This window comes from Medicago sativa, chromosome 8, assembly GCF_051527215.1.
Source record: "Medicago sativa cultivar Bolivia chromosome 8, Bolivia_mono, whole genome shotgun sequence".
Taxonomy (NCBI): Eukaryota; Viridiplantae; Streptophyta; class Magnoliopsida; order Fabales; family Fabaceae; genus Medicago; species Medicago sativa.
The window spans coordinates 91,542,085-91,556,677 of NC_140756.1; the positions used below are offsets into that span (position 1 = coordinate 91,542,085).

General features: G+C 34.1%; 2 protein-coding genes across 4 annotated transcripts; both read right to left on the reverse strand.

The window, feature by feature from the left end:
* Window positions 1-3,551: 3,551 nt before the first annotated feature.
* Window positions 3,552-9,132, reverse strand: LOC146903244 (Cytochrome c oxidase, subunit Vib family protein). The gene is made up of 4 exons (XM_085738791.1): window positions 6,639-9,132; window positions 5,107-5,195; window positions 4,945-5,026; window positions 3,552-3,806 (listed from the first exon to the last, which is right to left on the reverse strand). Exons 1-4 carry the CDS (start codon window positions 6,645-6,647, stop codon window positions 3,753-3,755), a joined length of 234 nt encoding a protein of 77 aa, XP_085594917.1. The 5' UTR covers window positions 6,648-9,132; the 3' UTR covers window positions 3,552-3,752.
* A 134-nt stretch (window positions 9,133-9,266) lies between these two features.
* LOC146903245 (FLX-like protein) lies at window positions 9,267-11,692 on the reverse strand. Of its 3 annotated transcripts, none has more exons than XM_085738790.1 (3): window positions 11,050-11,692; window positions 9,999-10,138; window positions 9,267-9,870 (listed from the first exon to the last, which is right to left on the reverse strand). In XM_085738790.1, exons 1-3 carry the CDS (start codon window positions 11,496-11,498, stop codon window positions 9,692-9,694), a joined length of 768 nt encoding a protein of 255 aa, XP_085594916.1. In that variant the 5' UTR covers window positions 11,499-11,692; the 3' UTR covers window positions 9,267-9,691. The 3 variants fall into 3 exon arrangements, with proteins under 3 accessions (XP_085594916.1, XP_085594915.1, XP_085594914.1); XM_085738789.1 differs by having other exon boundaries at window positions 9,267-9,873; XM_085738788.1 differs by having other exon boundaries at window positions 9,267-9,903.
* Between the last annotated feature and the right edge of the window lie 2,901 nt (window positions 11,693-14,593).

Consider the following 14,593-nt stretch of genomic DNA (forward strand, 5'->3'; position numbering starts at 1 on the left):
ATGTGATGCAACTTAGGAATGACTATGTTCAATCTAAATTCCATATAGTCATTACTCTAATGAGCATGTTTATCGAAGCAAAGAAACATGAAGTGGATCATATATTCTTATTAGAAGTAAACATAAATATCTTTCAGTTAAAAAAATGCTCATTTTTCTTTTCTTATATGGTATAGATGAGTCATCAGGGCACTGTTATATTTAGTTATCAAATGAAGAGAGCAACTTCAATGGATGATTTTCTTGTAGAGTTAAGATGATTAATCCACATTTTAACGGATACTTATAAAAAAGTATTTGCAATGCCTAGATGTTAGTCATCCAAATTATAATTTATAAATAAATACAAAATAACTAATGTTATATTTGTCAAATGGTTGTGTTTGTACTGCTAAAAAATAAGTAATGGACTAACATGACATACTTGTAGATACAGATACGACATTAAGTAAGTATATTAAGAGATTGATATGATATTATTAACGGAGTTAAGTAAGTATATTAAGAGATTGATATGATATTATTAACGGAGCATTTACGTTACAAACTATTTTGACTAACATGATGCGCAATTAGTTACTATTTTAGAATTTCGATACATTAAAAGACTATTATGACTATTCGTTATTTGAATTAGTTTTCGAAAACAAAAAACAAAAAATGAATTAAAATTCCCTTAATGTTTATGATGTTCCCCATCTAATTTTAAAATTGTAATTGTAATTTATTATTTGCCAAAAAATGACAGAACGCTAAAAAAAAAATCCAATTATTTAAAATAGGGTAAATATGTTTTTGATCCTCGTAAATACATCAAATTTTATTTTTAATCTCTTTAGAAAATTTCTTCGACTTTTAGTCTTTAAAAAGTTTTCTTTCACCACTTTTAATCTTTACTTTGAAACCAACTCGCGTGTAGCCTTCATATTTTTGAATGAAATTTTGTAGTGTAGAATGTTACAACAGTCTCTCCAACAAAATATTTTTGTTTAACAAAACATTAATTAAATATGAATTTTTAAACGTCACAAACATAAAAATTCATATTTAATTCTTAAAAAATAATATTTTATTGAGAGAGAGAGAGAGAGAGAGAGAGACCGTACATCATGGCATGGGATAGGCTTGATATAATCAAAAAGATGGAGGAATGGGTTTTAGTAACCTATATACTTTTTAGAGAAATGATATTTGTACTTAAGCAACTGAATTCGTTGCTATCACATATCTTTTAAGACTCGTTTTTGAAAGAATCTTTAAGACTCGTTATTTTTCTCTTTCAAAAAAGACTTGTTATTTTTCATGTAATAATTTACTTGATGCAAGGGTTGGAAGTGATGCAAGTTGACGTTCTTGATGTGCAGCAGAGCCCAGAAGTGCATTGAACTGTGTGTGGTAGGAGCAAGGAAGTGTGGCGGAGCTTAGGGTTGCTCGAGCTTAGGAATTTTGTTGGCTTAAATGCACTTTTCACCCCCTATGTTTCAAAAAGTTGCGATTTTGGCCCCCTATTAAAAAAAACCACTTTTCAGCCCCCCAACTTTACCCCTTTTTGCAACTCATAGGCCCCCTCTGATTTTGACTTGGTCAAAGCACAGGTGGCCAATAGATGGCCGCCACGTGGCATTTAATTAATTAAAAAAATAAAAAAACAAAAAATAATTAAAAATAATTAAAAAGGAATTTTGGCCAATTAAAAAGGAATTAAAAAGAATTTTTCCTCTTAATTCTCTCTCTTCTCTCTCTTTCCGTTCCTCTTCTTCCTCCTCTTGTTTTTCTCTCCTCCCCACAACTCACAAACTTACATTCCCTCTCACCAAAACCCCATTCTCTCTCTCCACTCTCTCCTTCACCGTCAAAGCAATTTCCACCTCCGATGAATTCGACAATATCATCCCAGAAGAAGACCTTCCCTTCAACCCACCAGAAATCCCGGAAGGCTTCATTCCACCAGAAATCCCTCCGATGAATCGCCGCCGCATCGTTTCTCTCTTCCCTACCAAAAAAAAAAGCTCTTTCTACACACCATCACAGCACAAGAAGCTTGCGGCTTACCCGAAAACACCACAGCACAACACAACAACCTTGTCTCAATCTTCTTCAAACTTTGTTCCTTTGTTTGGTGCCGATGCATCATGTGATGGGATTGGCGGTGATAACGTACACGCAGCTGAGGAGAGGGAACACGGTGGTGTCCATGGCTGGTAGATTTGATTTGGACTAGACTTTGGCGGCGGTGGAGAAGTGTATGGGTGAGGAAGAGAGAAAACTCTCGGCTGGAAGAACAGAGAAAAGGAGGAGGAGAAATGATTTTGTGATTTTGGACTTCCAAGGCGTATTTCCCATATTGCCCTTTTGGGAAGGACTAAAATACTTTTTTAATTCTTTTTTTTTACCGAAATTCGTTTTTAATTATTTTTTGTTTTTTATTTTTTTAATTAATTAAATGCCACGTGGCGGCCATCTATTGGCCACCTGTGCTTTGACCAAGTCAAAATCAGAGGGGGCCTATGAGTTGCAAAAGGGGGTAAAGTTGGGGGGCTGAAAAGTGGTTTTTTTTAATAGGGGGCCAAAATCGCAACTTTTTGAAACATAGAGGGTGAAAAGTGCATTTAAGCCAATTTTGTTCTATGTTTTGCATCAGCTTTCATGTGATAATATATAGAGGTCCTTTTGCGGCAACATTATGAAGCTTGTGGAAGAGTACAAATACAAACATTGCACTTTGGGAGAATAAAGTTGAACGGCCAGTGCCCAGTTGAGATTATTTATAGGGGAATATTTTATTGGACGAATGGAGGGCAGCTAGAGCAACTGACAGAAGCATAGGAACAATAAGCATTTCTATTTTCTAACTTGAACAAATAATGGCAGCAATTTGGTTGATGCTGAGTGATTAGTTCTATATCAGTTTGTAAACAAATAATTAATTGAAAACGTCTCTACTCTCTGCTCAGCTTCTTGGAAAGAAAATGAGTGAAGATGACAACAAACAGAAATTTTAAAGGTTTTATTTTTAACTCAAACGGCTGCTAAAGGTGTTAGAGACAAGGGAAGTTTGTGTTCTTTGGAAAAATAGAGGAGGTGTGGATTATATTTTAAAAGACCATACGAGATATTAATGTAATTTTCCTTAAATTTTAGTCAATAGAAAAGAGTTTGTTGAAACATGCGTTAAAAGAGAAGAATGTGGCTAACATCCTCAAATAAAGAATAATGCTAGTAACATACTATTTAACATACATCTCAACCCTTTTATGGTATGCTTAACCAGTGCCCCGGGGGCACCGGTTAGCAGGACCCTTATTTGAAATACATATGTATATGTCTCACCAATTTATGAGTCAATCTAAATGCAGTGGGCTGCGGGGCCCATTTAAAACCCTGATCATTATTCATCATCACTCACGATTTGCTTGACTAATATTAGTTCACATTTTCCTAATTTTAATTATCGCTTTCTTTATCAAAAGAGGGTGGGGAATTGTTAGGGTAGGTTGGAGGGATGGAGCTGATAAATTTAAGATTAAATTCAATCTTCTGAACAAAGAAAATAATCTATCAGAATCATTATATTAGCTTAAAATGAAAAATAGTTTCAAGAATTTGTGGAGCAATGAATATTCATAAACTGCCTTATTGATCCACACCATGACTCGGTAAAGATAATCAAATGTATTTAAGAAAATAAACCAACAGAATGTTCAAGAATTTCCATGTCTCAGAAGTCACAAGGGTATCAAACACACATGCTTTCAAAGAGGTCCTGGAAAAGTACCATTGTCCCTCTGTTCATTCCACTTGTCAACCTGCAATAATTTGCATCAAACAGAAATTTTAAATAGCGAAACACGGTAACAAAAAGAACTTCATTATAATATTTTGCAACGGACATTTGAGTGCAATACCAGAATTCAAATTTGTCACAAAATTTGACCTAAGTTGGTCTTTGCAAAACTGGGAAAAATATATTAGCAGTAATGTAATCACTAGTGTCATGCATGGAGTCTGCTGGGTTGAGTATATGTCTAGAGATTAATTAGAAGGGCGGATTTTATTTTATTTTTTTATGAATAAGCAATGTATTCCAAGCAAATTCACTAGCCTAATCCTAACAAAAAATACAGACATCGAAATTGGAACAAATATTAAGCATCATAGTTACAATTTACCAAGGACTGATGTATGGGCACATTTGCAAATATATGAATTCAAAAAAAGAGATAACCAATTTATCTTATTCAAATTATGTAACTAAAACGTTGCCAGTACAAAGCATGAAGATTAATTTCAAGCAACCATGGCTCTTGGAACAAGTTAACTTCATTGAAGATAAATGTCTAGGAAGGGAAAAAATGTAATGCCATCATTATTCTAGTCAATACTGAATACTAAAATAAATAAGTCCATTTGTCAACAAAGAAAATTGCCTAACATGTAAAATCCTAAAGAACTAGACGACATACATAAGACACGGTCCATTAGTCATGGAGATAATAAGTAAATATATTGAATCTTATGGAGGTTTGACATAAAGGGCTAACAGATAAATGGCACACGAGTAATCCAAAACCAGAATAATATATCAGCAAACAATTGTCAGAAAATAACTTCCATTAAACGATGTACTAGAATATATTGTAAAAACATAGATAGACAATTGCATCAATTAGTACTACTACATAAGGGCAATCCAAATGCATAAAAAGTTGAGAATTGAACTGGGAGTTCATTGATTCTTATCGCAACAACAAAAAATTCCAGTTCTTAAATGTTTAAAACTAGCTGGTGGAAAGGACTAGCTCTCATGCAGTGTTGAACACCATAAATCGCATTAAGTTTCACTAACATCAATCTTTACATTAAGGTAAATTTGCGGTCAGCCCGAACCAAGTAATCCAGTAAGTTAAGAAGCTTGCTAATGAAACAAAGTTAAGGGATGCTTACCCATTCACCGGGGCAAAGAGAACGGTAGTATTTGGCAAATTTCTCACATTCGCCTGAGTTTTCACCTTTTACTGTCATGCACCTGTAATTAAAGTCACGATTAAATTAAAGACTTAAAAAACTCATTTTGCTGAACATATAGCCAAGAGTCAGGAAATCCACCTGTGAAACTCTATGTAGCGAGTGAAACAGTGCCGGGTTTGATTAGTTGTAGGAAAACGAAAATCAACAGGTGCTGTTTTTAGCTCAATCTGGAAAGGAAGCAACACAATATTAAGTCAGGAAAAAGAGTGCAGGACAAGATATAAAGATATATGTGGCATTAAAATTAAAACACAAATGGGATAATATGTGTCTCGACAGATAGCTAGTGAATGATCATGTAACATACCATGTAGTTTTAAGCAATGAATATTAGCATGTCTTAAATATATGATCCATAAGAACGAAGAAAACGTAAACAGACAAAATACACATCTTGATTCAAAATCATATGTAAATTGTGTCATAGAGGGATCACTGCTATTACAGAAAAACTAGAACCAACATTAGACGGCTAACTTAAAACGCTGTGATCAAATGTCAAAAGGTGCAACAAAATTGTCACATGACATTTTTTTTTTTGTGATAACAAAGATATAGGTGAAATGAATCATAATAAGTAACATACTAGCACTATAAAGAAAATAACCATTGTGGAGTCAATATTCAAAAAATAAATTAATCCCCGAGGCAGTTGTGACATATTGACATACCACCGTCCACCAGCACAGTATAAAATGATTATGGCTATTAATTTAGACCTTTTGGTTTGATTAAGTAGAGAAGCAACCATACTAACAAAAACTACCATTAAATTAAATTGTTGGCGAGTCCTTTCATTTTGTGGGATGTTCAAACAAGCCTCCACTGAAACTAAGGTCCTTATAGTTTTGAAATTGTCAACTGCAATTCCAATAGATTTAAGAATTTACAATCGGATCCCTACCATTAGAGGACTGATTATAAGGATGCAAAAAAGTACAAGGGACACAGCCAAATATATGTATTTTTAGCTTATATTAATTAAGGGGTATTTCAGAAATGATATCGTTGAATAGGGTGAAAGTAGTTAAATTTCATATATTCAACACAGCCAAATATATGTATTTTTAGCTTATATTCGAGACTGGATTATTTGAAAATCCAAAAAGTACAAGGGACCTAAAGATTAGTTTAAGAGTAAATAACCAATTACCCCCCGAAATTATATGCAAATAGGTATAAAAGACCTATTTTTAATGACGTCAAGCAAATTGGTCCTTCTAATTTGACAATAAGCAATGTTATTAGATACAGGTTAGTAGAAGGACCAAGCTGCTCCACATAATTCAAAATCAGGGCTTTTTTTGTCTAATCTTAATCTATTAAAACAACACTGAACTATAAGAAAACCAGCAACGACATTAATTTAAAATTTAAAAATGAAATGCTGCAAACGTCACGTATAGAATAGAATTACATGCAATCTTACAGGAAGGAAAAATAGTCAAAGGAAACAAAACGATCGAATAGATCAGCGAGAGAATACACATTGTATAACAGATGAATATGCAAAAGCGAAAATGGGAAAGGAATCAGAATTACTGAAAAGCGAAAAAAGGAAATTAAATTGAAATTAAAAATGAATATTGGGTTGTGATTCAGGAACGTACCTCCGCCATGAGTGAGACAGACTCGATCGATCAGCAATTCAACAGAAAGAACAGAGAAAACGAAAGGAAATGGAAGAAAAGCGCAACTTTTTATAGAGGATGGTGATTTAACGGGCCTTCATTAGGCCCAATTATTAGTTGTATGAAAAATCATAGTTCAAAATTAAAATCTTTTTTTTTAAGATAGACGAAATGACAAAGTTATTGTAAACTCACACACAATGTCGCGCAGTTCAAATCCCGATTATGATGTCCGACCTAATAATTTCAGCATTTTTATGAATTGCGTTAAGACGTGTGGACTAGTTCAAAAAATTATTAACGAAAACTTATGCACAAATCATTTGGCTTGATTTTCACTTTCCTTTTCTTACTTTTTCTTTTGTGCTACTTATCATTCACGCACAACTTCAAAATCATTTAAAATGTTGAATTTGAATTCAAGATCTACGATTAAATTTATTGAGACTTGAGCTATCTCATCAAAGTGTTCTTAAGTTTCATACATTTTTGTAAGATTTAGAAAATTAAAAAAGCTCTTACAAAAAGAGTTTGACGTTTGATTTTTAGATCCATATTTTCGTTACTTTTATCTTGATCTTTTAGTATTAAAAAGAATTATATTTAATTCATCCAATGTTATAATATTTTAAATATTTATAGAGGAACATTTTATAATGTCATAAACATGTGTGCAAAAAATTATTCAATGTAGGAACCAAAGAGTGATTTTTGTAATGGGACGAAAAATAAAATTTAAAGTTTGTAGTAAACTGCAAAACATATTCAACACTTATAATATTGTTTAATATATCCAAGGTCTCACTAAATAATTACGTATATATTTGTAGCTCAGTTGGTTGAGTCGAAAAAAGTTGATTCAACAGTCAAAGCTGAATCCCTATTGTTGGAAAATTAAAAATTAAATCAAATGATTTATTTTTAACATATATGAGTGATTAATATATTTATAGTTTAATTTTGTAAATTTTTTATTTGTTTTCATTACTCTCACTTAAAAATGTCTTCTCCAACTACATTGTTTTGGGACGTGAAGTTGAGATTTTTTTGGTAGACAAAGGAAAAGAAACAAAAGAAAAGAAACCGAACTAATGCCTTAAAAAGGTCAACATAGATGTGGTCAGACCAGTCCGAAGGGTCATCAAAATTCAGCAATCTATCATTGGAATATGTTTTCCATCTTTGCATGATTGATTTCCCAAAGGCAGTGTGTTTGACATGAATATTTCAATTCTACTGCAGAAGATATAATATAACGAAGCTAAGGGCAGCATAGATGTTGTAAGGAGGAGACACAATATTACAAATTAGCTCAATGTAACGTAGAGACAGAGTATAAAGGCTTATAAAACTCTCTTGTTTGAAATAGTGGCCTTTTCTAGCCTGTGATTAATAGTAGCAAGCTCAACGTACATGTTTGAAATTTCAAGGTTACCTGCCATACTGAGAGCCAATTCCCTTCAGAATTTCTGGTAACAACCCCCAACTAGCATGCTCTGGGTTCCCAAAAAAAACAATGACATCCACATTAATAATAGTGAAAGTTTCCCCTGAGGGGGTGCCAAGAAACAAGTTTGTTGTCTCTATCCTCAAGAATATGGCAAGGAAAGCAAATGTTTAAAGTTGTAACCATCTCATAAATATTGGACAAAGCTGCATTAGGATTAACTTGCTTACTAATACAGTGGGTGTTTATCGATCTCCAAATCTACCAAAGGCTGACAACTGAAGTGTTGTTGGAGAGAGTTCCCAAGACTCATTTCATGATTTAGATAGAGTTAATTTCACTAAGCATGAATTGTTTGCAAATAAAAACTCAAACCATATAACCCTAAGGTATGCCATATTTGAAAAGGAAGCACACAATCCCTTACACAACAGAGGAAGTCTCCAACTTGGTTTTGTGACATCGAGGTCGAAAATTAGAAGCACCCATTTCTCTGCAATGAGTAGGGGCGAAATCGTGACAAATCCGTCAAAGGAAGAATTTAACCTTTTCAATGATTTTTAATTTCCGAATCCAACTCCTCGATTCAGTCCGGATCCCATTTGAATGCTGAGACAAAAGCCAAATGCAGCCCTCCTTTGTAAGGTGGGGGCGTGCACTCCCTTGTACAGATGTTTTTTAGTGCTGTTATAGGAATTAAAAAGCTAGTCTTGATGATGGTAAGGTTAGTTGTTATTAGTGTTGTTGAGATCTTAATAAGATTAAGTTCTTAAGGATATATACTTGTTGATGTAAGTTATTTATTGTTTGTATAAGATTGGATGAACGTATTTCTAGCTATTCACAGATTTTCCAAAAATTGTCGAGGGTGTTTTAATTTTACCTGCTTATATATAACTAGGAGAATGTCTTATGTGCCGGTTACCCCAGAATCATTTGGTTGAAAATTTGTTCTTCAACCTTGGTGACCTAGGTTCAATTCTGCACACCGAAAAAGGGAGAATATCTAATTTCAATTTCCTAGACCTAATTATATTGTGTATTTGTTGAAAATAAGTCTACTATCCCTGAGACTGAGAGTATACACAACCAGTTATAACTCGGGCATCTACAATTGCTGAAGGAAAAATCAAACTCAAGTTGGCAATTATGAAACAGTATTGATGTGAAAAGTTAAGTAAATCGTTAAACCAACACAGGAAAAGACAATTTGAGTGTACTTGTTAGCATGATTTGCAAACAGTCTCATCCTTTCTGATGGAAAAAAAATCCTAAGCATGTTTCATAAGATTTCTTCCTCCAGGTTAAAATCTTAAAAATCAACAATATATAGCTCGCTAATACATGGATATGTTTACAGGACTTACAACTTCACCTGCTGTAAGTTGTTTGAGAGACATATCTCTGACTCCATTTGCAGTCTAATTCAACAATTCGCAGAACTGTGTTATGTTTTAAGGAAATGAGCAATCAATAAAACCATCCAATCTGAGATTTACAGAGGAAAAATCATCACATCCCCATTGCATAGTACCAATAAAAGCTGAAGTCAAGCTGCATTTGATTGATCCTCACTCATTAAACTTCACCTCCCAGCAACTGATGGATCATATTGACCTGCCCAACCAGCACCGCTACCATCATTACTATTTACAACTCCTACTCCATTGCTGTCACCAACTGGTACCATAGACTCTCCCACTTGCCCAAAAGCCATTTGACCATGAACTCTCCCATAAGGATCAAGAAAGGCACCACTGCCATCTGCTGGGGGAACAGCTCCAAACAGATTAGGTGCTGTTTTCGTAGTATCAAATATCAATGCATCAGAAACATATATGTATAGGAGTATCGTAAACAGAGACAACAACCTACTGAAGCCGGAGACTTACCATTTATTCTTTTCTCAGCATTTGAAATCTCAGTCCGCAACATTTCAACTTCTCTTGCCATCCCTATTAGTTTCTTCTCTTTTGCTTTCAATTGATCTACCAGCTCAACATTTTTGCTCTTTTCATATTCGAATGTGTCACTATTAACCAAGCAGATTTGAACATTTACAAGAGAAGTTTAACATAAAAAATTCAAGGCAACAAACTGAGACAGAAAGTATGCAATGCAAAAGAGTAACAAATGATTTAAAATGTTGGGCATATAATGGCACAAATTGATAGATATCAAAATTAATTTCACCACATCCTCAAATGATATAGGAGTCCTTCGTACAGGTTTTGAACTGACAATAGGAAACTCAAACTATTATGCCACACATGATACCCACTTCAAAGATAACATGACATATCCTGAATGCAGTCATAGGGAGAAAGCAATAGTCCTTGTCAAGAGCATATGGGTCCTAACTTTTCTATTCCTGTACTCACCATTGATAAACTAACATGAAAAATTTCTTAGATTGTTTTAGATTGTTATGCTATGGGAAGGGGTAAAATATGCAGCTTTTGCTGATAGAAAACATTGTAATCTGATGTTTATTCTCATGGTATATATAATAACGAGTAAACATCCAAATTGATCCTTGAAATTGTATAGTTGTATCAACCTAGCCTCCCACATTATCAATATTCCAAAATGATTCCTAAAATTGAAAAATGTTAATCAAGTTTGTCCCTCTGTCTCGATCTGTTATCAAATGCCTATATAACATTATTCACAAATAGCAACATATGGATAAATTTGATTAAAAGCGTGCAATTTCATGATCATTTTGTAATATCGATAATACAGTCCTACAGTTAAAAGTGACAATTTGGGTCTTTACTCATATAACAACTAAAACAAACAAAATAATGTCATATCATACTAGGCAGAATCAGTTGCATACTGCATAGATCAAACAATGCCAATATGTTATGTGAAAAACCAATAATTCAGTATCGATTACATGAAGGTAATGCCACATACTGAACAAACTTCAATACTAACCGTATCCTCTGATGCTCTTGCACCAAACTATCCAATTCAGCGTGCAAATCCGGCAAACACTTAACGTCACTAATAACCTTCTTCAATTCCTGAGTAGCCAATTGAATTTCCCCACTCAATTCCTGTCTCGAAGCCGCTAAACTCTGAGCCTCAATATGCGCCTGTTGAAGCTCTTTCTTAACACTATCACTAGCTCTAATATCAACCTCCATTTTGGCAATCTTATCTAACAACACTCTAATTTGAATATCACTTTCAGTTTGTGTGCTTCTAATGTGTGACTTAATCTTCTGCACATCTTGTGCAGCGGATACAAGTGCATCTCTCAAGGCTTTGTGTGTGTTTGCTAATCGGCGATTGTCGCTAGCGAGTCGCTCGATTTCTGCTTCTTGAGCGGCGAGTTTGTTTTCTAAGAGATGAGGAGGAAATGAACCATGACTATGCCTCATTGTGAACTTCAATCGATGATGGCCGCGATTGCCTGTTGCAGGGGCGGTTATTGCTGAGGCAAATCGTGTTGAAATCGCGTCATCGCGCTCGCCAGAATTGGTCACTGTTTTTCTGATGGCCGGCGATGAACAACTTTGTCTGCGTTTTCCGGAGAGTTGAGTTTGGTGCGACTCTGATCCAACTTGTTTCTGATAAACAGCGAGAGCAAATTGGCAGCGTTTTTATTTTTCCTGCTGAGTTTTGTTAATTTAGGGTTTTAATTTATTATTAATTATAAAAGGGCTAATTTTATGATAAAAATAAACTGATTATGGGTTTCAAACTCGGTATTCCACCTAAAATGTCATCATATACAAGCTATTAAATTGTAATAATGGGGACCAAATACATATAGATAGATAGATTTGACATGGTTATTGTACCTATATAGATTGGGTCATGTTAACTTGTGCCCTTAGGGCACATGTTAAGCAACTCAAAAATGGAAACATTTTCTTAAATTTTGTGCATTCAATTATTGAAAAGTAAAAAAGTTAAAGTCATATGCATTAATTACAATAAAATATTTCTATTTTGAATCATTAACTTGTGCCCTGAGGGCACAAGTTAACATTTCCCATGTAGATTTGATGTCAAGACTTGTCTGGAAGAACCTACACGTCTTGAGGCCCATATATGAACTACTTGGCCTACATTCGAGCTCGACGAACTCAATCCTAAATTTTGACAACCCTTCCTAGTCATGATTGCCCTGGTACAAGTCATTTTGGCTCGGTCACAATAGGATTAACCATGTGGGCAAAATCTCGAGCATAAGATTGTGTCCATTGGTATAGACCTAAAGGAAGCTAACTGGACTATGAATACACCATATAGGAGGTGACTCTGATACAACCCTAATTCTCATCTGCCTCTTTGCATTGAAGAAGCGGATAAACCTACATACACACCACCCATTGATAATTCTAGGAGGAACACTTGGTGTCGTATATGGGCAAAAAAGAAAATAGTCACAGCAACCTCTGATCATCTGAGAAAAGATGGTATGATCAACAACCAATGTAAACATGAAGAGACGTTGACGGCAATTCAAACGACAATTAATGAGTTATGTCAGCAAAATGAATACATCAAAACGCAAGTCCAATAAATATAACATGAGAGGCTATCAAGAACAAGAAGTGGAGGTTCAAGATCCACAACCCCCTATATGCCCCAAAATATGGGATGTTGTGGTCATATTAAACTTTAAACCCTCACATTTGGAGAACTTTAACAAGAAAGGATATCTTCGAGAACATCCGCCAGTCTTCAACACTTTGATGGGCATAATAGGAGCCTTGGACCTTTGAAGTGCAAGTTGCTATTTGAAATCCTAAAGGAGAAAGCACTCAAGTAGTTTATGAGCTTACCTAGACATTCGATCACAAGGTACGTAGATTTCATTAACAAAATAATGCACCAGTTTTCTACGACTAAACACCGACAGGTAATTGCGACAAGCATGTTTAACGTGGGATAAAAATTTAAATCACGAGAATTAAGTATGCTTAACTCAAAAATTTACATTACACAAGATTAACGAGAACAAACATCATAGACAAACATATAAAAGAATAAACGATAACACTACTAGATCACAGTTCAAAACAACAAAATTGAACAACAAAATAAATAAAACAAAAAGAAAAAACGAGAGGTCTGACTCAAATGGGAGTGAAGTCCAAACCAAAGTATTGGTCCTCACGTAATATGGGATCTACCTTATTTTGTTGGAGATGAAACTCCATAGGTGGGGGGCTAAGGGTGAAACTTGGAAGAGAGTAAGTGATTTTCACAAAACCCGATGAGGCGATGAAAGTCTAGGTGATTTTTACCATAATCAAAATGTATCCCTAAATAGCCGCCAAGTCACGTAGCATTTTTAAATAGTGATGGAAGTCTAATACCAGAACGAAATCTCATTCTAAAGTGGAAATCCCTCAGTGCTGCTACTGATGATCGTAAATCTCTGCACAATCCATTGTGTTTATTCAAATCAAATGCTTAACCCTTATGATTTATATAAAAACGATCATAGTAAAATAATCACAATAATTTTTTTCTATTGAGTATGATCATTTTATTTAATCTATCTATAAAAAAAATAAAAGTAACTGAAAAAATAGTTATAAAGGAATTACTACCTGAATATAGGATTAGCACTATCGCCAATATAAAGAGCATTCATCCTTTATATTTGATTATTCTACATGGTCTCTGTGTTTTATTTTAAGTCTAACTTATTGTTATCACTTTAATTCACAATCTTAACTAGCAATATAATTTTACCCGGTGTGTATACACACACACAAACTTCATAGTGTATAACATTTTTGTCAAAAAAAGACTTCATAGTGTAGAAATAAGAAACACAAAAAGAGTGTCAAAATTATGGATAATGTATAGTTTATGAATAATGGTTGATACAACATGTAGGAATAATGTATCATCTATAAAATATGATTATGATATTAAATTATTAAACTTTTTTGATAAAAAAAAACAGAGAGAGTTTTGAATATATAAGACACCTGAAACTCGATATTGAAGGAAAATTTTGACATAAATATATGTATATTGTACCAAACAGAAACAAAAGAGACATATAAGTTGAATGTTCTAGTCCCAATCTAGTCTTTTGGCATGCAGCAACTTAAAACTTTTAGGGAGAGTTTGTCGTCCATCTGGTCCCACCAAGTTCGACGGATTAGTCTCTACGGTCGCGAGCGAATGATACCTGATTTACGCAAAGGAAAAAAGAAAAAAAAATGCTGTTATTCTTTGTTTAATCGACATTGGCCATCGCCTTATAAATTGTGAGAGTATGCAATACATAATTTCTATTCACTGAGAATGGTACCATCACTATTAAAATATCAAACGATTTTCAAGCATCCTATCTTAGAAGTCACTCCAAAAATATGAATCCAAAAGAAGAGTTCAGAAATGATCAATGATCCCCCACTGAGTAAGTCACTCACAAGGGTAAATAAAAGCATTCTTGAACCTTCTATAAGAATAAACACCTAGATATAGTAATCTAAGTGCAAAT

Coding starts and splice junctions, on each gene's coding strand:
- LOC146903244 (XM_085738791.1), bottom strand. Junction 5,027..5,106: donor CGCTACATAGAGTTTCACAG/GTGGATTTCCTG, acceptor CTTTAATTACAG/GTGCATGACAGTAAAAGGTG. Junction 3,807..4,944: donor CTCTTTGCCCCGGTGAATGG/GTAAGCATCCCT, acceptor AAATTATTGCAG/GTTGACAAGTGGAATGAACA.
- LOC146903245 (XM_085738788.1), bottom strand. CDS start 11,498: ATGAGGCATAGTCATGGTTCATTTCCTCCTCATCTCTTAGAAAACAAA. Junction 10,139..11,049: donor CAAGAGCATCAGAGGATACG/GTTAGTATTGAA, acceptor CTTGGTTAATAG/TGACACATTCGAATATGAAA. Junction 9,904..9,998: donor TGCTGAGAAAAGAATAAATG/GTAAGTCTCCGG, acceptor CTACGAAAACAG/CACCTAATCTGTTTGGAGCT.